Source organism: Aplysia californica, unplaced genomic scaffold (genome assembly GCF_000002075.1).
Source record: "Aplysia californica isolate F4 #8 unplaced genomic scaffold, AplCal3.0 scaffold00209, whole genome shotgun sequence".
Lineage (NCBI taxonomy): Eukaryota > Metazoa > Mollusca > Gastropoda > Aplysiida > Aplysiidae > Aplysia > Aplysia californica.
Window position 1 is genome coordinate 915,220 of NW_004797479.1, and position 26,550 is coordinate 941,769.

The 26,550-nt window shown below is 38.5% G+C and overlaps 1 protein-coding gene across 1 annotated transcript in view; it reads left to right on the forward strand.

The window, feature by feature from the left end:
• LOC101864068 (multidrug resistance-associated protein 5) overlaps nt 1-14,079 on the forward strand; it is a gene marked incomplete in the record, with an annotated part of 113,698 nt that extends 99,619 nt beyond the window's left edge. Inside the window, 9 exon segments of the mRNA XM_013083082.2 lie at nt 3,766-4,048; nt 4,926-5,112; nt 6,364-6,453; nt 7,568-7,757; nt 9,161-9,320; nt 10,241-10,319; nt 11,888-12,001; nt 12,584-12,748; nt 13,437-14,079. Coding sequence (XP_012938536.2) covers nt 3,766-4,048; nt 4,926-5,112; nt 6,364-6,453; nt 7,568-7,757; nt 9,161-9,320; nt 10,241-10,319; nt 11,888-12,001; nt 12,584-12,748; nt 13,437-13,535 — 1,367 coding nt within the window.
• Between the last annotated feature and the right edge of the window lie 12,471 nt (nt 14,080-26,550).

A 26,550-nucleotide genomic window follows, 5' to 3' on the forward strand; every position in this document is an offset into this window, starting at 1 on the left:
AAGGATAGAAAGATAGCTTTTTGTTATTTGTTTGTTTTGTTTTTTTAGGGGGGAGGATAAAAGGATAGTAAGATAGCTTTTGGTTGTTGTTGGGTTTTTTTGGGGGGGAGGATAAAAGGATAGTAATAAGATAGCTTTTTGTTGTTGTTTTGTTTTTTTAGGGGGGGGGGAGGATAAAAGAATAGTAGTAAGATAGCTTTTGTTGTATATATATTTCGTTATTTTAGGGGGGGGAGGATAAAAGGATAGTAGTAAGATAGCTTTTTGTTGTTCGTTTGTTTTGTTTTTTTAGGGGGGAGGATAAAAGGATAGTAGTAAGATAGCTTTTTGTTGTTTTCCCAAACAAAATGAACAGCTCTGTTTGACCCTATGTTAGTGGAGAAGTAAATGATATCGGCTAGGTCTTTATACTCCTGATTGGTATTCATTTATTTGTCACAAGGTAGCTTTTTGTTACACTCACAGGTTAAATCAAATGAACAGCTGTGTGTGATAACTGTAAGATTTACCTTGAAAGTCTTTCTTACCTTGTTGTGTTGATGTCGTCTTCCAATGAAAGGGGGCCCCCTGTCCTCTAGTCCACGCGGAGATAACTTCACTCACCGAATCACGTCCTATGATCCTATTCGTTTGTCACAAAGTAGCTTTTTAATTTGTTACACTCACAGGATAAATGAACAGTTGTGGCCGGTGATAACTGAAAGATTTACCTTGAAAGTCTTTCTTGTCTTGTCGATGTCGCCTGTCGATGAAAGGGGGCCCCCAATCACCGAAATAACTTCACTCACTGAATCACATCCTATGATCCTATTCATTTGTCACAAAGTAGCTTTTTAATTTGTTACTCTCACAGAATAAATGAACAGCTGTGTGTGATAACTACAATGTTTCCTCTTTTTTTCGGCGCTGGTCACTGGGCAAGTTGAACTGAGTGCCTAGTCCTCTCTTTAAAAAACAAATAGAAAGATACCCATTAATGCTATTGCGTTCTATCTCTTGAGATATTCGTTAGTTGCTCTACACAAGAAAAACAAGTAGTTACTTAGCAGTTAAATAACATTTTGGGGGTTCTAAAAAGCCTATCCTTTCAGTTGGGTGACATTTTGGTAATGACTCATAAGAAAATTTTCAAAGAACGGTTAATTGACACAATAGTTCAAGACCTAGAAACAATTTGGAATGATATGGCAAAATTGATGTTGCAGAATTTACTGACATTTATCCCATTCTGCTTTGGGAAATTTTTTATAGCGTTTTGAGCTCCTCACCAGCTCCCCAACCCCATTAATAATTGAAATGAAGTTTTGTGACACAGTATAAATTATGTTGAAATGATGAACCCACAGGTTAAAGGCCTTGAGCATCAACTTGACACCGCAGTGCTAGAAAATGGGGACAATTTCTCCCTGGGGGAGAGGCAACTCTTCTGTCTAGCCCGAGCCTTGCTCCGCAATTGTAAGGTGAGTGAATATGTGTCAGTGTGTCAATGTGTCAATGTGTCACGATGAGATAGATTCAGGCACTCGTCAACTTTTGGGCATGTGGAGTTATTGATATCGTCTTAAAGCTTATTCCTTTGTCTCATTTTTAATTTTTTTAAATACCTATCTGTCTTAAAAAGAAGTCGAGATATTTGCTTTTGAAGGAGGTAGGCTCGCCTTGTTCCAGAGGTAAATTTAGCTTGTAAGTGGCCACCTACCGGAAAAATGCCGTTTTTTTTCGATTTCATTATTTTGACGAGTGCCTGATTTCACCCCAATATATAGGACATACATGTTTAATCAGTGCATCAAAGAGAAGATCACTACCACATTAGCTATTAAAGACTGTCTTTGGTAAAGAACTGCTCCTTTGATTTATATTACAATTAATTTATCCCTTACCTTTAGTGTGGGCTTAAGAGAAACACATCAATGTAAACCCAAAGAAAATGTCTGCCAGGAAAACTGAGATAATGAAACAACTGGAAAGATGAAGAACCGGCCCATTGCATCATCCAAACTTCCACTTCTACCTCCTTTTCCCTTTTTTTCTCTTTGCAGATTCTAGTATTAGATGAAGCGACAGCGGCCGTCGACTCGGAGACTGACTCTCTCATCCAAACGACGCTAAGAGAGTCGTTCTCTCAGTGCACCATGCTTATTATTGCGCACAGACTCAACACCGTCTTAAGCTGTGATAAAATTGTAGTCATGGACAATGGGAAGGTAAGCCACTGTTGTTCTGCTCATTTGAATCTTCAATCTGTGTTGAAATTTTTAATCTGTAGGATAGGATATACATGTGAAACAACTTATTTCGAAAGGAAGTTATTCACAAAGTTGCATTATTTCACAAGCTTTTAATTTTTTTTTTTTTGTTTTGAGAAAATTAAAGAAAAAGACGGCTCTCAATTGAAAAACATTATGCGGCACTTGCTTTTTTGTTGAATCAAAAACTAGGGAACAAATAATGAAACAATGAAACTTATTATTGTAAGATGCCTTTCTTGATGTCTTTATTGGAATAACAACTCTGTCTGAAAGCATACAAAAATTGATTTATTGGGCGATGAAGTATTAACACTGATGATAATCCGTTTATATTGCTGTGCTAGTGATGTTACTTGCTATAAATGCAATTATTATTATTAGACTTTTTTTGTGGGTGGTTGGCGGGTGCTCTGGTGTGGTTTGCTTCTTCTTTCCTATCAAACATCTATCGTCCTTATCTGTCCCTTCGTTTTTATGTTTGTTACTCTCTTGTAACACCTCTTATCTTCTGGTGCTCATATGACCTAATGCAGTTGCGAGCGCAGTAAAACACTTACCAAAAAAAAATATAACCAAAAAAAAGACTTTCTTTACAGTAAATGACGGTATTCCGTTAATGACCTTATTTTGTTTTTGTCCAGGTGCAGGAGTCTGGCAGTCCATCAGACCTGTTGTCCAATGCTAGCTCCCAGTTTCGGACCATGCTCCAGGCCTCCGAAGTCCCCTTCAAGGCACCATGACTAAGCTCTGCTAGCAGCTCTAGTTTCTGTGGCGGTTATGACCAGCCCGGAGTCTCATCTTGGTTCCCACCAGATCTGAAAAATCCGTAATGGATGGACAGTGGTCAGGTTGTTCTTCCTCACTGCTTCGTTCGTTCCCACGACCAGGATACAAAGCGTATCTGATCAGCATCACCAATATATATGGGTTGTCTTGTTTAGCTGTGGCGGAGCAGTGCGTCGATATTTGCTCTATTATCACCAGTGAGGAGTTGAGGGTGATTGAACAAGCTTGTGGGTAGTTTTGATCTTTTTGACAATTGACTGATTGGCAAATTTCGCACAGGCTTAATGTGTCGGTTGACAAATTTGGCACCTGTGGCACTAATGTCGTTTTGCCAAGTGGAAAATGTGGAAGCAAAAAGGGCATGCCCTTTGTGTTTGGGAGCACTCCATGTTGGGAAAAAGTTACTGCATCCAGGTTGTATGCTACCAAAGGCATCATGGGCTGCCCATAACTTGATCAATACATTGGTCACATCATGGAATGCAAATGCTTGAACCAGGAAAACGGTGTGAAAAAATGTTTGAATATTCAAATAATTGAGAAATAATGGAGCAGATTTGTTACTAAAAATATTTGAAATTATGGTGCTTAATTATTTCAGTTACATCCTGACATCCTTAAAGGTCTCCCATTTATTTGTGCTGCAGTATTGTATATCTCCCCCCCCCCCCCCCCCCCCCTCTCCTCAGAGATAAAGATTTAACATGTGGTTTTTTTCTATCCACAGTTGATGTTCGTCTTCCAATGAACGTTGAGATTTTCCTCAACAATGTTCTTCAAGTCATCGCAGCACTGTGCATGATCGCTTTTGTGGCTCCGTGGTTTTTGCTTGCTGCTGTGCCCCTGGGCGCGTTGTTTTTCTTCCTCATGTCAATGTTCCACACGTGTGTGCGGGAACTCAAGGGCCTGGACAATGTGACGCGCTCCCCTGTCCTCAGCCACGCGGCTACCTCCGTGCAGGGTATGTCAACCATACAGACCTACCGCCGCACTGTACATTTCGAGAAGTGGTGAGTGAAATTTACTGTAGGCCCTACTGTTTTAATTTCTTTTGTTTGTGTGGGTTTTATCTTTGAAATAAGATAAGATGAGATAGCATAATACTTTATTGTTCCAGTGAGAAATTTTTATTAACTGTACGGGAATGGTTAAAAATGCATCTTGTAGAAAGGCCAACGCATAGAATTTTAATGATATATTTCTCCCCTAAAATTTGTTGGTATATATGTAACAGTATCGTGTTTGTACCCTAATGTGTTGGCTCTGATTTTTTATTAGCCTACAGAAACAGAAAGAAGTAAATCAGTGAGGCAGAATAATCAATTCCTGTCAAAAATTGAAGCCACTCAAATCTGTATAAATATTAAGAGCGCCTTCAATTAACAGCACATGGCTGCCTTTCAGGCAAGGGATTGCTCTTGATTCTATGTAGATGCAGCAGCATTGGGTGATGAAGATCTTATAGTCAGTGACTACCCAAACTCTTCTTACTTGCACCAACAGCTTAACTCGAATTTACTATAGAGACAATTTGTTGGGGTTTTTTAACCCTATCTGTACGTCGTGTTTTACTATCGTATCCATACGACGTGGGGAACTCTGTGCCACCACTTTCCAAAGAGGAAATGTAATCGTTAATCCGATCCGTACGCTTTGCATAGCAGTCTGTCAAAATGATTTTATGAGAAATACTGTAAGTTTCAGAGATCTTCGTACTAGAAGTATTCTAAAATGTGAAGAATACAACCCTGGGGGTACAAAATGACACAAGGGCGTACGGATAGGGTTAAACCTGGAAAGCTCTTTCACAAGAAGACGAAGAAGAGTTAAGCTATTTCTTTCTTTTTAAGTAAAATGGTTTTCAAATTCTTTTTTTTTTACCCGCAGTCACCGTGACCTCCTCAACACAAACTGTGTGGCTGTTTTCTTGTTCTACTCGGCCAATCGGTGGCTGGCCATTCGTCTGGACATCGTGTCGGCCGCTGTGGCCTTTGCTACGGGTCTTCTAGTTCTGCTGACCTTTGACCAGCTGAACCCTGCCCTGGCCGGTCTGGCTCTCTCCTACAGTGTTCAGGTAAGTGGCGTCAGTGGCCTAGTGGTTAGGCTCTCGGACTCGCAACCGTTAGGTCGTGGGTTTGAATCCCGTCAGGGGCCCGATGTTGTGTCCTTGGGAAAGGACTTTGGCGTTAGGTTGTGGGTTTGAATCCCGTCAGGGGCCCGATGTTGTGTCCTTGGGAAAGGCACTTTGCACAAATTTTCCTCACTTCACCCAGGTGGGAATGGGTACCCGGCTATAGACAGTGAACGATCTTGTCAGTTTGATAGTGTTTGAGAGCGTGAAATCCGCAGCTTGCACTGTATGCTTTCGCGGAAGCCAAATATGTTTCTGAGTGTTCTCAGAGGGTCTGCTGGGGTAATAATCGGTGTAAAGCGCACAGAGCATGCTGTTGAGCGTGGATATGCGCTATATAAATGCAATTATTATTATTATTAAGTGTTTTGTCAATAGCATGGTCAAGTGTTTATTTGCCACTCCTACAATGTTCGGGTATGCTTTTTGTCAATAGCACAGCGAAGTGTTTATTTGCCAATAGAAGTGATCAAAAATTTGGTCTACTTCTCCCCCCCCCCCAACCACCACCACCACCTCTCTCCTCTTTATTATTTCCTAGTATGCGTGAAATAACGTGTTCATCAGGATACATTTTTTTTAAGTGCCCAGAATATGATCTTGACTTGAAGTAATGTGTAGTTTGGAGAAAAGGTTGGGTTTTTTTTTGTTTGTTGGGGTTTTTTAGAACTCCTTATCTCCAGCAAGCCGCTCACACACATACACATACACACACACACACAGACACACACATGCACACACACTCACACACGCACACTCACACACATACAAACACAGACTCTACATCTTTTTCTGAAGGGCAATGACTTCGGTGTCTGAGAATCATCCAGGCTATTTTCAGTTCATGGAAAACATTATTTTTTTACTTTCACTGTTTGCATAAATTTTAACTCTTTAACCATGCAATTTAAAATCACATTTCCGAGTAATTCTCACGTGTTTGTGGAAATGCGACCCGAGGAATTACGTTTTTAAAAAGGCTTGTTTCGTGTCAAACTGATCAATAAAGCATTACCCAGATGTAGAATTCATTTATCTTTGACTTCCGGGTCAAACTAAAGACTTGTAAACTGTTTGTGGGTTTGTGGTGGTGTTGCCACAGCCACTCCCTCGTACATTGGAAATCACCAGAGAATACTGTGGGACCAGGAAACAGCTGATGTCATGAAATGTTTTTGCTTTGTGTGTTTTCAGATGTCTGGGCTGTTCCAGTTCACGGCTCGTCTGGCTGTGGAAACAGAAGCGAGGTTTACGTCTGTACAGAGAATTCTCAAGTATTGTAATGTGAGTATTGCTGTTGTCGTTTTTGATGATGATGATGATGATGATGATGATGATGATGATGATGATCTTGCGGGGGCTCTCATGGTATAAAAATTCGGTGTTCACCTCTCATTCAACAGGTCCCAGGTTTGAAACCTGACTGTGACGGAATAGGTTCTTCTCAAAAATGTTTCCTTTCACATCCCTTCCTGTTCTCTAACCATGTTATCTGTCATCTGCTTTTGTCTCCACTTTCTGCCATTCCCCTTCACCTCCTTTGCCCCCTCCTCTGGGCTTCTGACTGTAGCCTTTTTACTGCTACTCCTTGGCTCCTTCTTACTACTGTCTTTCAGCCACACCCCTGGTCTTAGGGTAGATAAAATCTAATACATAACCTTCTTGGATAAGAGTGAAAAATATCTTTGAGGTCCCTTGTGCAAGTTGCACAGGTTATAGATACCCCGGTGGTCCTGAAATCGATAAAAGTTGGCTTTGGCCGCCACCCAGGCAAACTTTAAACTTAATTCCTACCAAACTGAGAATGATTAATGTGTCCTGCGCGTCCATATGACTTTATTCAGTTGCAAGCACCGTAAAACACTTGCCAAAAAAAAAGATCTAGCAGCCACAGTGCTATGATGTAAACTATCGTCTTTTTCTAAAACTATTTTTATGAATTTCAATGTTTTATGACTGAATTCTGAAGCCTTCTCAATATTTAGAGACAGCTATAGACAGTGAAAAGATCTCGTCAGTTTGTTAGTGTTTGAGCGCTTAACCAGCTGCTTGCATTGTATGCTCCCTGGAAGCTGAGAATGTTTCGGAGTGTTCTTTGGCGTGCTGGGGTTATAATACAGTGTAAAGCGCATAGAGTTTGCTTTCGAGTGGGGACATGCGCTATACAAATGCTTTTTTTTTTTTTTTATGTTTAGCATAAGAAGTCAATGCATACACACATTGTATAATTGTCTCAGATGAGTTGCATTTGTATCATGTTTAGTTCAAACTTCTAGGGGGAAAAAATCCAGAAGCTCTGATAATTGTACACACTGACGATATACCTAACATAATCAGTGAGAAATGCATCACCTGGAGGAGTCGCCATCACGTTTATCTCTGTCTCTGTGGCCCACAGATAACGCAAGAAGAGCCATCTTTAGCTGTCGTCAGTGGTCAGTCTTTGACCTCCTGGCCCAAGTCCGGTGGGATCGTCTTCGACGGCGTGCAGTTACGCTATCGCAGTGATCTGCCCCTGGCTCTGCAAAACGTGTCTTTCAAAGTAGAGGCCCAAGAGAAGGTGGGCATTGTGGGCAGGTCTGGTGCAGGTAAGCGAATGTTACTTCTGAAGTTATGTTATAATAATAATAAAAATAATAATAATAAATGAATTTATAACGCTCCAGAATCCACAAAAAGTGCTCGGTGGCGCTTACAAAACACACACACACACACCCGCAAAAGCTCTAAAGCTCAGTACCACTACGACATGCATATATTTTTAAAAATAAATAAAAAGAATAAAACTGACAGATATTTCAGATATAGAGTTCCTGCCTTATAAGTATACTTTCCTGAAAAACATTGTCTTCAACTTTGATTTAAATTGATCAGTTGAAAGAGACATTTTAACATCTAAATCCAAATTGTTCCAAGTTTTGGTGCACAGATTGAAAAAATAGTATATAAAAACAGTTAAACCTGTGGAAGATGACACCATCCCCCCACCCCCCACCCCCCACCCCTTCCTATCGTCTTTGATGGGTAGGCCTCTTAGACAGTATCAGGGGGCTCTCATGGTCTAGAGCTTATAGTGTTTGCCTCTCATTCAATAGGTCCTGGGTTCAAATCCTGAAAGCGCTGGAAAATTTTCCCCTATAAAAAACATTTTCTCCTCTCACCTCCTTTCCTGCTCTTTAATATGATTTGTCATCTTCTTTCGTCTTTACTTTCTGCCCCCCCCCCCTCTCCCTTGCCCAATCCTCTGGGCTACTGACTCTTTTTGCTGTCTTTCTACTGCTACTCTTGGATCCATCTTACTGCTGTTTTTCAGCCGCACCCCTGATCTTGTAAGATAACACCTTCCCTTCTTGGAAAAGAGAGAAAAAATCTTGGACATCCTGTGTGCATGTTGCGCACGTTAAACATCCCTTGGTAGTCCTAGAATACAGATGGTAGCAAGGCCACTGTCCTTAAAAGTCAAATATTAAAGTCGCTTTGAACAGGTGAATTCTATCACAGTCTTTGATTTTGGCAGGAGGAATAAACAAATTTGGAAAAGAACACTTTTTATTTCTCAAAGAAGATATTTATAATTATCCTTTGACTAAGAAAAACCAAACAAACTAATTAAAACAAATGCACCTCATCTTCATAACCTATCCAAAGAAAACCTCAGAAAGAAAGAGGATAATTATCTTCTTTAATTAATAAATCCAAAACAGCAAAAGGTACTTGGTCTTTATGAATCAAATGTGAGGTGTGCTGACTAAAAGAGTTACTTCCCGGATTCAAGCCTTACGGAAATAGATACTTCACACTTATTGTAGGTGGAGTTTTTACAATTTATAAGTAGGAAATATCAAGAGGCTTGTTATACATAAGGAATAGGGCATCTATAGAAAGTCTTATTTGATCTTAGAGAGTTGATTTTTGGCCAAATATCTCCCTTTGTGGATTGCGAGAAGTAACTCATTTTGCCAGCACGTTTCACAAATAACTTTGTCCGCAGGAAAAACGTCCCTGAGTGCTGCCCTCTTCCGCCTTGTGGAGCTGGATGGTGGCCGTATCTTCGTAGATAATGTAGATATTTCTACTGTCAATCTGAAGGAGCTCAGATCGAATCTCTCTGTCATTCCACAAGACCCAGTATTATTTTCTGGTACCATCAGGTAACAAATTGTGAAGCAGCATATAGTGAAATCAGGTGCTGGTCAAAATAACGAAATTGGTGAAATGGGCATTTTGAACTGTCAGTTTTGAAATTTTTATTGAATTTTTTCTTTTTTGGCTTAACTTCTTTTATGTCCATGCAATAACACATTTCCTTGTGAATTTTACTGAAAAACATTGATTAAAGACACAAAATATGTCATTTTCCAGTTTTGAAAGACTCTCTAGCCATTGGGGTTACCAGACTTTGACGGCCATTTTCTCACTAATTTCAACACTGATACCAGGCGACCTCATTTCCTTCAATCGCATATATCTTGAGTTCTATTCAAGATAAAGATATTTATTTCATTGGAAGCAAGGCAAATAAATCTGTTTTCACAGATGATACCAATAATTCATATGCCCAAAAATTGACAAGCGCCGGATTCCACCCTTGACACAATTGTTTTATATTATCTTTTGTTATTAATTTGTAAAATAGTAATGTTGTCAAATGGTTTTAGAGGTTTGCTTCCTAGAGACCTTTGTAAGAGTGTGTGTGTGTGTGTGTGTGTGTGTGTGTGTGTGTGTGTGTGTGTGTGTGTGTGTGTGTGTGTGTGTGTGTGTGTGTGTGTGTGTGTGTGTGTGTGTGTGTGTGTGTGTGTGTGCACCCATGCGCATGACAGCGCGAGTGTCAGTGTGTGTGTGCATGCGTGCATGTGTGTGTGTGTGTATACGTGTGCGTGCGTGCGAATGTGTGTGGGAAGGGGGGGGAGGGTTGGAAATGGAAAGTGGGTGGGATGGATAAAGTTTGAGCACGATTAAGTTGGACATCTACGAGATAAGCAATACCGCTAGGAGTTAAATTAAATACAAAATGCCAGAAAATGTGTGTTGATATTTCGTAGATGTCCAACTTGGCTTTTCTCTGTCTCAGGTACAACCTTGACCCGTTCCAGCAGCGTTCCGACGCCGACATCTGGCAGGCTTTGGGCAAGTGTCATATGGCTCTCATGGTAAGATCTGTCTTTACTTTTGTGTGTGAGAACGCCTCCATCAGCTAACGCCGCCCCCAGTTTCTTTGACTCAATGTGTGTGTTTTGTTTTTGGGGGGGGGTTGTTGTTGTTTTTTGTTGGGGGTTTTGTTGTTTTTTTGGTAGTTTTTTTTTTTGGGGGGGGGGGGGATGAAATGATAGGCTAGTAAGATAGCTTTGTTTTTTTTGGGGGGGAGAGGATAAAAGGATAGAAAGATAGCTTTTTGTTATTTGTTTGTTTTGTTTTTTTAGGGGGGAGGATAAAAGGATAGTAAGATAGCTTTTGGTTGTTGTTGGGTTTTTTTGGGGGGGAGGATAAAAGGATAGTAATAAGATAGCTTTTTGTTGTTGTTTTGTTTTTTTAGGGGGGGGGGAGGATAAAAGAATAGTAGTAAGATAGCTTTTGTTGTTTGTTTGTTTTGTTATTTTAGGGGGGGGAGGATAAAAGGATAGTAGTAAGATAGCTTTTTGTTGTTCGTTTGTTTTGTTTTTTTAGGGGGGAGGATAAAAGGATAGTAGTAAGATAGCTTTTTGTTGTTTTCCCAAACAAAATGAACAGCTCTGTTTGACCCTATGTTAGTGGAGAAGTAAATGATATCGGCTAGGTCTTTATACTCCTGATTGGTATTCATTTATTTGTCACAAGGTAGCTTTTTGTTACACTCACAGGTTAAATCAAATGAACAGCTGTGTGTGATAACTGTAAGATTTACCTTGAAAGTCTTTCTTACCTTGTTGTGTTGATGTCGCCTGTCAATGAAAGGGGGCCCCCAGTCCTCTAGTCCACGCGGAGATAACTTCACTCACCGAATCACGTCCTATGATCCTATTCGTTTGTCACAAAGTAGCTTTTTAATTTGTTACACTCACAGGATAAATGAACAGTTGTGGCCGGTGATAACTGAAAGATTTACCTTGAAAGTCTTTCTTGTCTTGTCGATGTCGCCTGTCGATGAAAGGGGGCCCCCAATCACCGAAATAACTTCACTCACTGAATCACATCCTATGATCCTATTCATTTGTCACAAAGTAGCTTTTTAATTTGTTACTCTCACAGAATAAATGAACAGCTGTGTGTGATAACTACAATGTTTCCTCTTTTTTTCGGCGCTGGTCACTGGGCAAGTTGAACTGAGTGCCTAGTCCTCTCTTTAAAAAACAAATAGAAAGATACCCATTAATGCTATTGCGTTCTATCTCTTGAGATATTCGTTAGTTGCTCTACACAAGAAAAACAAGTAGTTACTTAGCAGTTAAATAACATTTTGGGGGTTCTAAAAAGCCTATCCTTTCAGTTGGGTGACATTTTGGTAATGACTCATAAGAAAATTTTCAAAGAACGGTTAATTGACACAATAGTTCAAGACCTAGAAACAATTTGGAATGATATGGCAAAATTGATGTTGCAGAATTTACTGACATTTATCCCATTCTGCTTTGGGAAATTTTTTATAGCGTTTTGAGCTCCTCACCAGCTCCCCAACCCCATTAATAATTGAAATGAAGTTTTGTGACACAGTATAAATTATGTTGAAATGATGAACCCACAGGTTAAAGGCCTTGAGCATCAACTTGACACCGCAGTGCTAGAAAATGGGGACAATTTCTCCCTGGGGGAGAGGCAACTCTTCTGTCTAGCCCGAGCCTTGCTCCGCAATTGTAAGGTGAGTGAATATGTGTCAGTGTGTCAATGTGTCAATGTGTCACGATGAGATAGATTCAGGCACTCGTCAACTTTTGGGCATGTGGAGTTATTGATATCGTCTTAAAGCTTATTCCTTTGTCTCATTTTTAATTTTTTTAAATACCTATCTGTCTTAAAAAGAAGTCGAGATATTTGCTTTTGAAGGAGGTAGGCTCGCCTTGTTCCAGAGGTAAAATTAGCTTGGAAGTGGCCACCTACCGGAAAAATGCCGTTTTTTTTCGATTTCATTATTTTGACGAGTGCCTGATTTCACCCCAATATATAGGACATACATGTTTAATCAGTGCATCAAAGAGAAGATCACTACCACATTAGCTATTAAAGACTGTCTTTGGTAAAGAACTGCTCCTTTGATTTATATTACAATTAATTTATCCCTTACCTTTAGTGTGGGCTTAAGAGAAACACATCAATGTAAACCCAAAGAAAATGTCTGCCAGGAAAACTGAGATAATGAAACAACTGGAAAGATGAAGAACCGGCCCATTGCATCATCCAAACTTCCACTTCTACCTCCTTTTCCCTTTTTTTCTCTTTGCAGATTCTAGTATTAGATGAAGCGACAGCGGCCGTCGACTCGGAGACTGACTCTCTCATCCAAACGACGCTAAGAGAGTCGTTCTCTCAGTGCACCATGCTTATTATTGCGCACAGACTCAACACCGTCTTAAGCTGTGATAAAATTGTAGTCATGGACAATGGGAAGGTAAGCCACTGTTGTTCTGCTCATTTGAATCTTCAATCTGTGTTGAAATTTTTAATCTGTAGGATAGGATATACATGTGAAACAACTTATTTCGAAAGGAAGTTATTCACAAAGTTGCATTATTTCACAAGCTTTTAATTTTTTTTTTTTTGTTTTGAGAAAATTAAAGAAAAAGACGGCTCTCAATTGAAAAACATTATGCGGCACTTGCTTTTTTGTTGAATCAAAAACTAGGGAACAAATAATGAAACAATGAAACTTATTATTGTAAGATGCCTTTCTTGATGTCTTTATTGGAATAACAACTCTGTCTGAAAGCATACAAAAATTGATTTATTGGGCGATGAAGTATTAACACTGATGATAATCCGTTTATATTGCTGTGCTAGTGATGTTACTTGCTAGAAATGAAATGGTTATTTTTAGACTTTTTTTGTGGGTGGTTGGCGGGTGCTCTGGTGTGGTTTGCTTCTTCTTTCCTATCAAACATCTATCGTCCTTATCTCTCCTCCTTTTTTTTTATGTTTGTTACTCTCTTGTAACACCTCTTATCTTCTGGTGCTCATATGACCTTATGCAGTTGCAAGCGCTGTAAAACCTCTACTAAAACAAAATATAACCAAAAAAAAGACTTTCTTTACAGTAAATGACGGTATTCCGTTAATGACCTTATTTTGTTTTTGTCCAGGTGCAGGAGTCTGGCAGTCCATCAGACCTGTTGTCCAATGCTAGCTCCCAGTTTCGGACCATGCTCCAGGCCTCCGAAGTCCCCTTCAAGGCACCATGACTAAGCTCTGCTAGCAGCTCTAGTTTCTGTGGCGGTTATGACCAGCCCGGAGTCTCATCTTGGTTCCCACCAGATCTGAAAAATCCGTAATGGATGGACAGTGGTCAGGTTGTTCTTCCTCACTGCTTCGTTCGTTCCCACGACCAGGATACAAAGCGTATCTGATCAGCATCACCAATATATATGGGTTGTCTTGTTTAGCTGTGGCGGAGCAGTGCGTCGATATTTGCTCTATTATCACCAGTGAGGAGTTGAGGGTGATTGAACAAGCTTGTGGGTAGTTTTGATCTTTTTGACAATTGACTGATTGGCAAATTTCGCACAGGCTTAATGTGTCGGTTGACAAATTTGGCACCTGTGGCACTAATGTCGTTTTGCCAAGTGGAAAATGTGGAAGCAAAAAGGGCATGCCCTTTGTGTTTGGGAGCACTCCATGTTGGGAAAAAGTTACTGCATCCAGGTTGTATGCTACCAAAGGCATCATGGGCTGCCCATAACTTGATCAATACATTGGTCACATCATGGAATGCAAATGCTTGAACCAGGAAAAGGGTGTGAAATAATGTTTGAATATTCAAATAATTGAGAAATAATGGAGCAGATTTGTTACTAAATATAGTTGAAGTTATGGTGCTTAATTATTTCAGTTACATCCTGACATCCTTAAAGGTCTCCCATTTATTTGTGCTGCAGTATTGTATATCTCCCCCCCCCCCCCCCCCCCCCAGCCTGTGGATAATGATGTTGATTAGTAAAGTAGTAAAGAATCAAAGGACTATTTCTTATTGTGAGAGCTTTTGTTGGAGCAGAGATACCGAAGCACAGTATTAACTACCAGACTGGAGAGTAAAGACTCTACAGTTTATTAAGTTCCTGGGTGAAATTTGTAACTGACATTAAAACTGGGTTTCCCAGGTGGTGCTGCTGTAAAAATGAGAAAGAATTTTGCATTTGTTGTTGCTTGTGTCTTATGATGTACCTTGCCTTTACAATTTGGCATCTAGTCTGGATAATGTATACCAGGATAATATGTTGATAATCAGGGATCAGATTCAGTGACAGTATGCAATAAAGATCACTAGAAGGATTTAACTGTCGTATTCATATGTTGTCAACACAGTGTATCTTATGTTCTGTCCTAGGGAAGTGTATTTGTGTGCATTACCCCCTATTGTGATGTTGGAAAAGCTTTATTCTAAGATTTTTTTTTCATTTCCCAGTGTTCAATCAAAGATTTAATATTCTAACTTAAGTCAATGCTGCTAAATGAAACCATTCTATACAGGATGAGAGATCTGGGTCTCTTCACACACACACTCACACACACACACTCACACACACACACACACACACACACTCACACTCACACGCGCGCGCGCGCGCACACACACACACACTCACCCACACACACACACTCACGCACACACAGTCAGTTTTATTTATAAACTCAATAATGTGTCTCTGAATCACAAGAAATATCCCATTTTTTTCCACCTCCTTTTTCTTCCCTTATTTCTCCTTCTCCAACTCTTTGTACTCTTTCAATGTGATGGTAGTTTCAAGAATGGTAGTTTGGCTCAGGTGGCATGCCAAGCATAATGTTCCATTAACCCTATCCGTACGTCTTGTTTTACTATGGTATCCCTACGTCGTGGGGAACTCTGTGCCACCCCTTTCCAAAGAGGAAATTTACTCATTAATCCGATCCGTATGTTTTGCATAGCAGTCTGTCAAAATTATTTTTTTGAAAAATCTGGAAAGTTTCAAAGAGATCTTCGTACTAGAAGTATTCTAAAATGTGAAGAATACAACACCGGGGGTACAAAATCACCCCAGGGTGTACGGATAGGGTTAACATAGATTTAATGGCCCATAGATTACAAACAAATGATTTGGAAACTGGAGAACCAGGCCTAGTGGCTGGAGAAAATTCAACAGATTTGATACCTCAAAATGGCTTTCTACATCTAAGCATGCTGATGTTCAGGTATTTTCTATCATAGGACCAAAGGTGTGGTGTGTGGTGACTATCTTGCTACCCTGCAATGTATTAGAGGGGTGAGGGCAAGACATTCTACTTAAATTCATGATATATGCACACACAAAGACACACACACACACACACATACACACGCACACACACACACACACACACACACATGCACACACACACATACACACATGCACATGCATGCACACACATGCACACATTCAGGGTATATAAAAAGGCTGTGCATCATCCTGAAAACCTTCTTCAAACATAGAAATTGATGAATTGAAGGACGCAATAACAAAAGAGTGCCAAAAGATTACCTCGAAAACAGATTGTACTCAAGAGTGGAAAAGGACTTTTTTTTTTTAAAGAGAGTCGCGTTGATGTATATTATGCTGCTGAGGGGACTCAATTCAAGCTTTTATAATTGTCTAATCTCAATAAAACTAGATTTATTTATGAAAACCAAGATGGTGTTTGACTTTTGGGACACCATCATATACTCACACACACACACACACACACACACACATACACACACACATTCACACAAACACATGCTATATTGTGTAGAATTATGAATCTTGGAAATGTAACGTTGAAATTGTTATTTCAAATAACAAATAATAAATAACAAAGTACTATCTTATCTTATCTTATCTTATTAGTGATGTAGCCTATAGGATTGTTGTTTTTTCTCTTCCTCTTCCGTCACCAGGTGGCTATATATAACATAGTAACAGAAGAAAGAAATCTTTGGAAAGTAAATTCAGTAATTGTGCAAAGTTTCACATTTTTTAGTTCTTCTTTTTTAAATTAGTGCTCCTTCACTTACAAACTTCTTCTTATTCTTCTTCATCCCTGTACAAAATAGATTATGTGTGATGTATATCTCTCCAAAGGATCACATTCTGTTGAACTGTGCTGTATAGAAATGTTTTAAAACAGTTGTATAGAGATGTTTTAAAACAGTTGTATAGAGATGTTTTAAAACAGTTGTATAGAGATGTTTTAAAACAGTTGTCTAGAAATGTTTTAAAACAGTTGTATAGAGATGTTTTAAAACAGTTGTCTAGAAATGTTTTAAAACAGTTGTATAGAGATGTTTTAAAACAGTTGTCTAGAAATGTTTTTAAACAGTTGAATTGCTCTGTATTTCATAACACTTAATTTATAAATGTTGTCCAATTTTTTATCCCTCTTCTTTCACATGTTAATTAGATGTAAGAGAAGATTTCAACACCTATTGTTCCTTTCTCTGTTTCTGCCTCAAGTCTCTTATCGGATCTTATAACCTTTTTTTTCTATCTCATTCAGTGCTATAAGGACAAGAATTCTTGAAAGAATTTGAAGATCAAAATGTATTTTCGCATTTTTTTAAAAGAAAAATAATTATATTTTAGTCTAAACCAGGTAAATTTAATGAAATTTTATTTATTATCGGAAAGATCAAGGATACTTAATTCATTCCCTAGTCTTTTAGCCCACGATCTTTGATTGATTTTTAAAGATGTACATTAATTTTTGTGAGTAAAATATAATTCAAAAGTCCTTTGAATACAGAATAGTGGAACTTTCAAGAGATATTTAGATGATGAAGTTATGGGTAATAGGCACTATCTAATTATCTTTGTTCCTGGCTTGGAAGTAAACTATAGTGATACTGATATACTCGTAGTAAGTTTTGGCGAAGAAAATGACAGCGAGCAAGACACCATGAAAATTAGGTCTTACTATTCGCCCATGGTGACAAGGAGAGCCTGTAGTATCCTCCTCCTTTTGATCTCCCGTTTTGTCAGTGATGAAGGCATTTATACGGACCTGACCAATATGAACAGTGAGTTAGGTTCATTTTGTAAGACAATTTATAGCTTTGAGGTAAAAAAAAAAAACCAAAAGAATGGCAAATATATGTATGCTTCCCGGGAAGCAAGCAGAGAAGGTTTCTGAGTGTTTTATGGTCTACCGATAATTGTAAAGCGCTTTGAACATGTTTTTTTTTTTAGCTTTAGTAGAGGTTTTACGGCGCTCGCAACTGCATAAGGTCATATGAGCGCCAGAAGATTAGAGATGTTACAAGAGAGTAACGAACATAAAAAAGAAGAAGGGGAGGTAAGGACGATAGATGTTTGATAGGAAAGAAGAAGCAAACCACACCAGAGCACCCTTTGAGCATGGTGTAGAGAGTAGATATGATGTGCTATATAAATGCAATTGTGTCACGACACGGTGGAATCGGCGCTTGTCAATTTTTGAACATGTGGAGTTACTGGTATCATTTTAAAGCTTGTTCATATGTCTTGCTTTCAGTGAAAAAAATGCTCATTTATCATGAATAGAAGTCGAGATATTTGTCATTGAAGGAGGTAGGAATCTTCTGGTTTCAGAGATAAAATAAGCGAAAAAATGGCTGCCAAAGTTTGGCGACTTCCAAAGTCAGAGAGTCCATGGAAACTGCAAATAAATTTTCATTTGTGTGCCTTAAATCAACATTTTTCAGTAAAATCCACACAGAAATATGTTTCTAAATAGACCTTAAATGTGTTGAATCAGCAAACAAAAATTCGATAAAAATTGCCAAACAGATAGAAAAATGCCGGTTTCTTCAATTTCATCATTTTGACAAGCGCCTGATTTCACCACAGTGTTTAAAAAGTTTCGTTTTTTTTTTTATTTCAGGAGTCTGCAAAAATTGAATTCTGCAGGACTGCAAAATTTTCTTTGGTTTATCCTGCTTTTTTTCTATAAATTCTGTCCCCATAGTTTTATGCATCCCGCATAATTAGCAAAATTTGATCATTTTTCGCATAATTTCTGATTATTTTCCTTTATCCTTCTTTTTTAAAATTAAGAGAATCGCATAATTTCACGTTTTTGGGCTCAGTTTGCATAATTTCAGAATTTTTCTTGCATAAAAGGACGGGGACAGTTAAAGGGATTGTTTGATTAGAAGCAAAAATAAAACAGCCTGGGTTTGATTTTATTTTAGCTTACTGATGTTTTCGTATTTAATTGTTTGAAGTTTAAGTGTAGGCCTACTCCATATGGTATTTCTCTCAGTTGAGCCCCTCTCTGTCGAACCATTAAAAAAGTGCCTGGTTTGGATGGGGAATATATAAAGTGCTTTTGCCCTCGGCACTGGATGAGTTAAAAGATAAAAGGCTGCAACGACATCCTTCCTTGATATGCCGTGATGTCTTTGTGTCTCTTAAGCCTGTCTGTTCCTTTTTGCCTTCTTTGCTTTGTTTTGATCTTTTCCAGTCATTTTGAAGGCCTACTGATTCTTGTGTGTATTTACCTCATTCCAAAGTCAAGGAAAAGATTTTTAAGTGACATTTAAAAAAAAAAATAAAAAAAAAAATAAAAAAAAAAACATGAAAAACAAAAAGCGAAAATACAAAGTAAGATTTTGATAATTAACATGCTATAATATTATTTTACACGTTGCTTCCCTGATTGTTGAGTATATTATTAAATGAGCTCCAGGCCGTGAAATGTACAATTTCCAACTGTTCATGAGTATTTCACGCTCAAAAGGCATATCTAGTCTTGCTGTTTTTACACTTTTATAAGAAATTAGTGTGTGTTGTCGAGCGAGTGTATGATTAAGATACATCATCACCATGCTAGCAAAATAGCACATCTCATTTTTGCTGCTTTTGAGATAAATGGGAAAAACTGTTTGTCTAGACTGTCTATCATCTATAATAATGGTCAAACTTCCCATGCATGTTTCTTTTGTGACTGCCAGGACATATATATTTGTATTATATTGCTTTTTATAAAAGACAGATATGTGAAGCATGCTGACAAAATGATTTACTTCTCGGACTCAAGCCCTATGGAAATAGATATATTATCATGCTTATATATAGGTTAAGTTTTTACAATTTGTAAGTATGAAATAACAAAAGGCATTGAGTATTTAATGAATATTGCATCAATAGAAAACCTAGAAATTTGTCCCTACTGTAGATTTTTGGCCAATATCTGCATTTGTGGATTGTGAGAAGTAACTCATTTTGTCAGCACGCCTCACAAATAATAAAAGATATACTTAAAAAATATGTAACATCGATAGAAAATTAGCATATTTGATCCTTATAGTATCGATTTTTGGCCAATATCTCCATTTGTGGATTGCGAGAAGTTACTTGTTTTGTCTGCACGCCTCACATATAGTACCACCTGAGGAAATAAAAAGCTAGTTGCATTTTGGCTCAACTTGAAGTTATGACATTTTGCTAGCACAGTGATAGCATTCTCTTTTAGAATGAGTGTATCGCAGACAAGGCTGTGGGTTAAGATTATCTCATTTAGAATGAGTGTATCGCAGACAAGGCTGTGGGTTAAGATTATCTCATTTAGAATGAGTGTATCGAAGACAAGGCTGTGGGTTAAGATTATTTAATGTAAGTGTTTTTATGCTCCCATCAATGCAAGTAAGGTAATTTAGGAGTTGGTCTTTGACCCTGTTGTAAGGACCAATCCGAGCTGAGATCGAGGGCTGACTACACAACTTCCCAGCAGAACGACTGAGATATATTATATTGACATGAGTAAGACCAACAGAAGTGAAAGTAGAAGGGTGGTAAATCATACAAGTGAAAGCATAAAGAATTATAATGTGTCACAACGTAGTGGAATCAGGCGCTCGTCAATTTTTGGGCATGTAGAGTTATTGGTACCATCATAAAGCTTGTTCACTCGTCTTTATTTGGATTTTAAAAATATCCATTTATCTTTAATACAAGTTGAGATATTTGCGAATGAAGGAGGTGGAGGTCATCTGTTTTCGGAAGTAAAATTTGTGAGAAAATGTCCGCCAAAGATTAGTTATTTCCTTGGCTGAAGAGTCCGTGGTAACTGAAAATTTACATTTTTGTGTGCCTTTAATCAACGTTTTTCAGAAAAGTCTACACAGAAATGAGTTCTTAAATGGGCATGAAAGGTACTTACCCCAAAAAAAAATTTGATAAAAATTCACAAACCTGTGGAAAAACGCATGTTTCTTCACTTTGATTATTTTGACGAGAGCCTGATTCCACAACGCTGCCTCACAAATGTGTCACAACGCAGTGGAATCAGGCTGTCGTCAACTTTTGGGCATGTGGAGTTATTGGTATCACGTTAAAGCTTAAACATTTGCGATTGAAGGAGGTGGGGGGTCGCTTGGTTTCAGAGGTAAAATTAGCTAGAAAATGGCCGTCCAAATTTGGTTATTTACATAGCCTAAGAGTCCGTGGAAACGGACCATTTACATTTTTTGTGCCTTTAATCAATGTTTTTCGGTGAAACCCACCCAGGCATGGGTTCTTAAATGGATATAAAAGGTGTTGAGCCTGAAAAAAATTTCTATAAAAATTGCCAAACCGGCGGAAAAATGCCAATTTCTTCAATTTCATTATTTTGACGAGCGCCGGATTTCCCCACGCTGCCTCACATATTATATCTGAGTGAAAATATTCAAACCGCGTGAAATAAACAGAAGGAAAATTGGCTGTAAGTGCAACACCTCCCTGTTTTTGCAGGGTTTTCAGAATAGTGACAATTTTTTCTGACCGAGTTTCCCTGTGTTGACTTGACACCAACTTGACTTGTTAGAATTTAATTGCTGTGTTTGTTTTCGTAAATCAAATCAAATCTGTTTCCTAGGGAAAGAATTCATAAGAGAATAAAAACTGAGAGGAAAATTTTGAAAGGAGATCATGATTTCACAGTTCGCTAGGGTTTTTTTTATGTGTGTGGCATTTTGGTGAAGTCAGATGCTTGTCAAAATAATAATATCAAAAACGTGTTTTTGCCCACTTTTTAATCAATTTTTTTTTCAAATATTTTTGGGCTCAACACCTTTTATGTCCATTTAAAAACACAGCCCTGTGTAGATTTTATTGTAAAATGTTGATCAAAGATACTAATTTTAATCTGTAAGTTTGCAGTAAAAGGCAAGCTTTGGAGGTCACCAAACTGTGGCGGCAATTTTCACTCCTATTTTCTCTCCAAATTTTCTCTCTAAATAAGGGTAACCCCTTCCTCTTCCAATCTCAAATATCTCGACTTGTATTCAAGATAGATGGGATAGATCGATATTTTTTTTTTTATCAAAGCTAAGACAAATTAATAAGCTATAAGATTACAGACTACCAATAACGCTGTACTGTACGCCCAGAATTTGAGAAGTGGCTTCCACCGTGTCGTGACTCTCATTTTAATCAATGAACACTTCTCTGAAAGAAACACTAGCTAGTAATGGTGGAGTTTGCAATGTCAGGTTAAATGGTAGCAGTAGGCTAGTGGTGGTGTGAAACTGGATTTGGTGAAATGGATGAATTGGGTCAAGAATAGAAAAAGCAGCTTTCAAAGTGTAACTACAAATGCCCGGTGGAGGACAGAATTAGGCTCTTTGCTTGCAGGCAAAAGGTTTAATTTCGAATCCCATGTGTGGAAGTTTGCTTTCTTCCCTGCTGATATGTAGGCCTATTCCACACATCTTACATGGACCGTGACAGTCAGGGTTAAAGAGGCTCGTATCTTTAAACTGAATTATCTACAGTCAAGCATGCACATAGCGAACACACACTTAACCAAACACGAACCTGGCCAAACGAGCACTTAACAAACAGGTTTTCAGGTCCTGAAGTTGTTTTTTTATTATAGGCCGATGTGTTTATTCTTTATGTTTAAAACGTAGGCCTATGCACAGAGAAGAATTCCTTCATATTGAAAGGATTTACGTGTCCCACCGATTTTGCTCTGTGCATGCCAGCTGTATGTAGAGTTGACAGAGTTGTAATACATATAATATATGTGTGTGGTTGGCGGGTGCTCTTATGTGGTTTGCCCCTTTTTTTCCTGTCAAACATCTTATATTGTTCATATCTCCCCTCTTTCTCTTCTTCGTATGTTACTCTCGAGTAGAATTACTATTCTTTAGCTCATTATATATGACGACCAACATTCTGTAGATATGTCTCATAGTATAAAAACAGTAGTGATTTAAACTGGCATTTAAATAAATATGAAGAGTTGATCTCTCTTAACCTACTGGGCACAGCATTCCAGATCTTGGGGGCCTTCCAACAAATGCCCTTTCACCCACTGTATTAAGTTTCATAGACGTTGAAAGTAATTTCTTTTTGCTATCTGACTGTCTAATGACCTCAAACTACAATTACATAATGTACTATGCTTATAGTTTCAACAGATTTGATAAATATGATGATGTACATGTATCATCATCCCAGCATTTTTTGTGACGAAGACTAGAATCTAGCTAACATAATATACACAGTTAAGCAATCCATTTTGCCATTAAAATTATTTGGGAAGCCGTATTTGAAGTGGGGGCATGAGAGTATGCATGTCATTTGTAAGATGTGCAAACGTTCTAAGCACAGACAGCAAAATGTTTCAGGAGAGAGAAAAAAATTCCTATTTCATTCTTTTAACAATTATATATTATTTTGCCTACATTCATTTATGTACCCTTTCTAGCTTTCGTTTTCTATAGGCCCCTATTTAGAATTTTGAATCTCAACAAAATAGTTCTTGAGCTCATGCAATCTTTTTCTCAACTTAAAAAAAAATGACGATAAAGTGAAATTCAGAATTTTTTGGTTTATTACATCAGAACAGCTGGCCAATCTATGTGTCTGTGTGTCATTGTGATAGCAGGAAGAGCTATTGATAGTTTAGGAAATGATAGGGGGTGGGGGGGGGAAAGGGCAGTGTGTGTGTTTCTTGAAATTCAAAGCAAATAGAGCCAACATTCACTGCTATCATGAATAGTTTATTGATTTCAGTCTGTTACTTTAATCAATTGTCTATAAATTTCCTGTTCAAGTTAAACTTGAGGCACATTATTTCCTACTACATTTCTACCCAGTTCTCTTTGTTTGTATATTTCTTTTATTATATTGTACTGTTATACATAATATGTATGAACGAGTCTCCTATGTCCAGGGAGAGCGTTGAGAACCTTAGTGTGATCTTTGTAGGCCTATATTATTCAGTGTTCTGTTTTGTTTTCTTTCCTGTATGGAAAAGTCATTAATTCCTCTCTTTCTGTATCCTTCAGTTTGATGTGTTGTTTTCTTGTGTTTTGATCTCACCCTCTTAAACTTTATTTTCCTCTTCGTGGAAGACTTGGGCAAAGAAGGGAGAAAGGGGCTCAGTCAGAGTCTTACAAAAAAGTTGATGCTTCGTGATAAGTAATCACCTTAGTAATAATTGATCCATCATCATAGCAAACACAAGTGATTCATGATTCTGCAAGTCACTCGTGATTCAGTTGTGCAGAACTCTGTTCAGTTATAATGTATTATAATTAATTAGGCCCTGTATGTTAATTCAGCTTCTGCATACCAGAGGTGTATTCACATTTTTATCCAAAGAAATACTTGTAAATTATTAATATGCTGCATGGTGATTTCAAGGGTATGACTGACGTACAGGTTCTTATAAGTTATTGACTGAATTGACTGGTACTACAGACTTTGATCTGACAATTATCTACTTGACCTAAATTAATGCCTTTAAATAAACAAGACTGTCTGCTTGGTGCTGTGTATACCAATTTGTTTATTCAGGATGTATTAATCATGCTATGTTTGATTTATGATGTGTATCAGGAACATGCTAATCCAGCTACCCTTGCAAACTTTTCGCTTGAATAAACTGATATTATGCAAAACACGGCTTTCTCACTCGTAGCATCTTCTTCTTCTTTTAGTTTTAGTTAGTGTTTTGCGCACTTGCAGCACATTAACGTCATATATAGGTGCCGAAGATTAGAGGTGTTACAAGAGAGTAACAAACACACAAAAGAAGGAGAGATAAGGGCAACAAATGTTTTATAGGAAAGAAGGAGCAAACCACACCGGAGCACCCGCCAACTCCCCCTTTTTTTTCCTTCTCGTTCTCTTCTAAATGGACAGAATTCCAGTCTCTAGTGCGAATCTGCTGTTCGCCGCTGGTCCCCCAGGCCCCCTTAGAGTTTTGGGTTTCTCTATCAAGATTAGGGCCAAATATTTCCATCTTATATACCAGCTGACCAGGAAAAAGTTTTTCGTTCAAAGAAATGTAAATACAGTGGAAACCTGATATAACAGGGATGGAGGTACCAGAGAAAAAGTCCTGTTGTATCAGACCCCTGTTAAATCAGAAATGCAAGGGAAGTAAGCATTTATGGACTAAACCAGCTGCATTTATTCATGGGTAGTTTCCCTTACCCCAAGTACACACACCGCAGCCCTCTCTCGAGGCCGTTAGGCAGTCCTGTGCGTTCACATTTCACGTGCGTGTTGCTAGACTTATACGGGGTGCCCATTACGGCTGTATCTGGCCGATCGCCCTACTCGGTCACCTGAAACTGAAAACATATTAGTTTGTTTATGAAACTGAAAAGAAACACGTTTGTTTTTAGGCGACGCCCGATCGGCCGATTCCATCCGTAGTGGGCTCCCCGAATAAGGGTTAGATCGAAGTCTGCAGCACACCGCAGCCCTCCCTCGCTTCACCCGCCGTGTGTGCTTCCAGTGATGTGGCTTGCGTGGGCTTGCTCCTTCACTGCGTCTCTCTCTCTCTCTCTCTCTCTCTCTCTCTCTCTCTCTCTCTCTCTCTCTCCCTCTCTCTCTATCTATCTATCTCTATCTATCTATCTCTTAGTTTTTACACATTGTTAACGAGCTTTTGTCCCTGCTATAACCGGTTGGGCTCTGATGAGGCCCTGTTATTGCCGATAACTTTTAATAGAGACAAAGAGTAGGAAAAAAACGGGGATTTTAAACATCCCTGTTATTACCAGATCCCTGTTATTACCGGGCCTGTTATATATGGTTTCCACTGCAACTGTCTTAAGTTTATGACTCAATTGACTTCAAAATTGACCAAATGCTAGAATTTACATCCGCGTTATGTTTTTCAATAAAATGATATATTGCATAACAGAAAGATGGCAAGTAGTTCACCTCTGTATAATAACGTGCTTTTGAAGTTTAGATATTATCAGCAAACAAAATCTCCCAAATCGCCCTGTGCGTTTTTAAATTTTGCTATGCAATACGGGATAGATGTCTGTAACAAACATAATTTTCCCAGAAAAAGGTCCATTTTGTAATCGGCTGTAGATTTTGGAAAGTTTTGGTTCACAGAAATTAATAAGGACTCGAATTCTAATATTAGCCTGGTGAGTACCACACAATTACGCTCATCTTGAAAAGGCTAGGGTGATCCGTGATTCGGTGAACTCGACAGACCAATACCTCAACGTCATCATATCAACTTTCTGGGGGAGCCTGAGACTATTGTGATCTTCCCTGTCAAAATCAGTCATAGGAAGGAAATTTCCAAATTAGGTTAACACTATTTCCAAAAACTATCCCCATTTTCCTACAATTAAAAAAAATGAAGTAAATCGGACAATATTTGACGAAAATATGCAACTTTTAAGAATGCAAGCAGGTGCGGACACGAAAAGGAGAAAATGGACTCCTCAATCTCGTCACGCAAGCTCACAACTAACCACACGCACCTCCAACATAATTCAAAATAAAATATTTATAGTCGATTACATTTGTTTATTTTGGTCTTTGAAGAGGCAGAAGATATCAGACTTTTAATAGAACAACAAACAAACAATTGCTTAGAATGTCACATTTTTTGCCTTTCAAGCCTCGTACCTTATTATAATAGCACATTGCGTCTTATGACTGATATTGACTGGGGCAGACAGATTTGTTGATGATGAAGGGAGTAAGAACAAGCACCTCCATGGCGCTAGAGCTGCAGAGCTGTTCTGGGCTGGGTCAATAATCATTTTGGTGACAGGACAGTCAGTCCGACTGACCACTACTGGACCCCAAAACGATCCATACCTGAGTCCACTGGACTTTCACCATTTTTGTTGTTGTTGTTGTTGTTGTTTGAGGGGGGAGGGGGTGAAGGACAACATGTGTGAGTAACCCTTTGAAGGTATCCAAGACTTTAGAGAAACCGTCTTTTCCCCGAGCAGTCCGACTGACC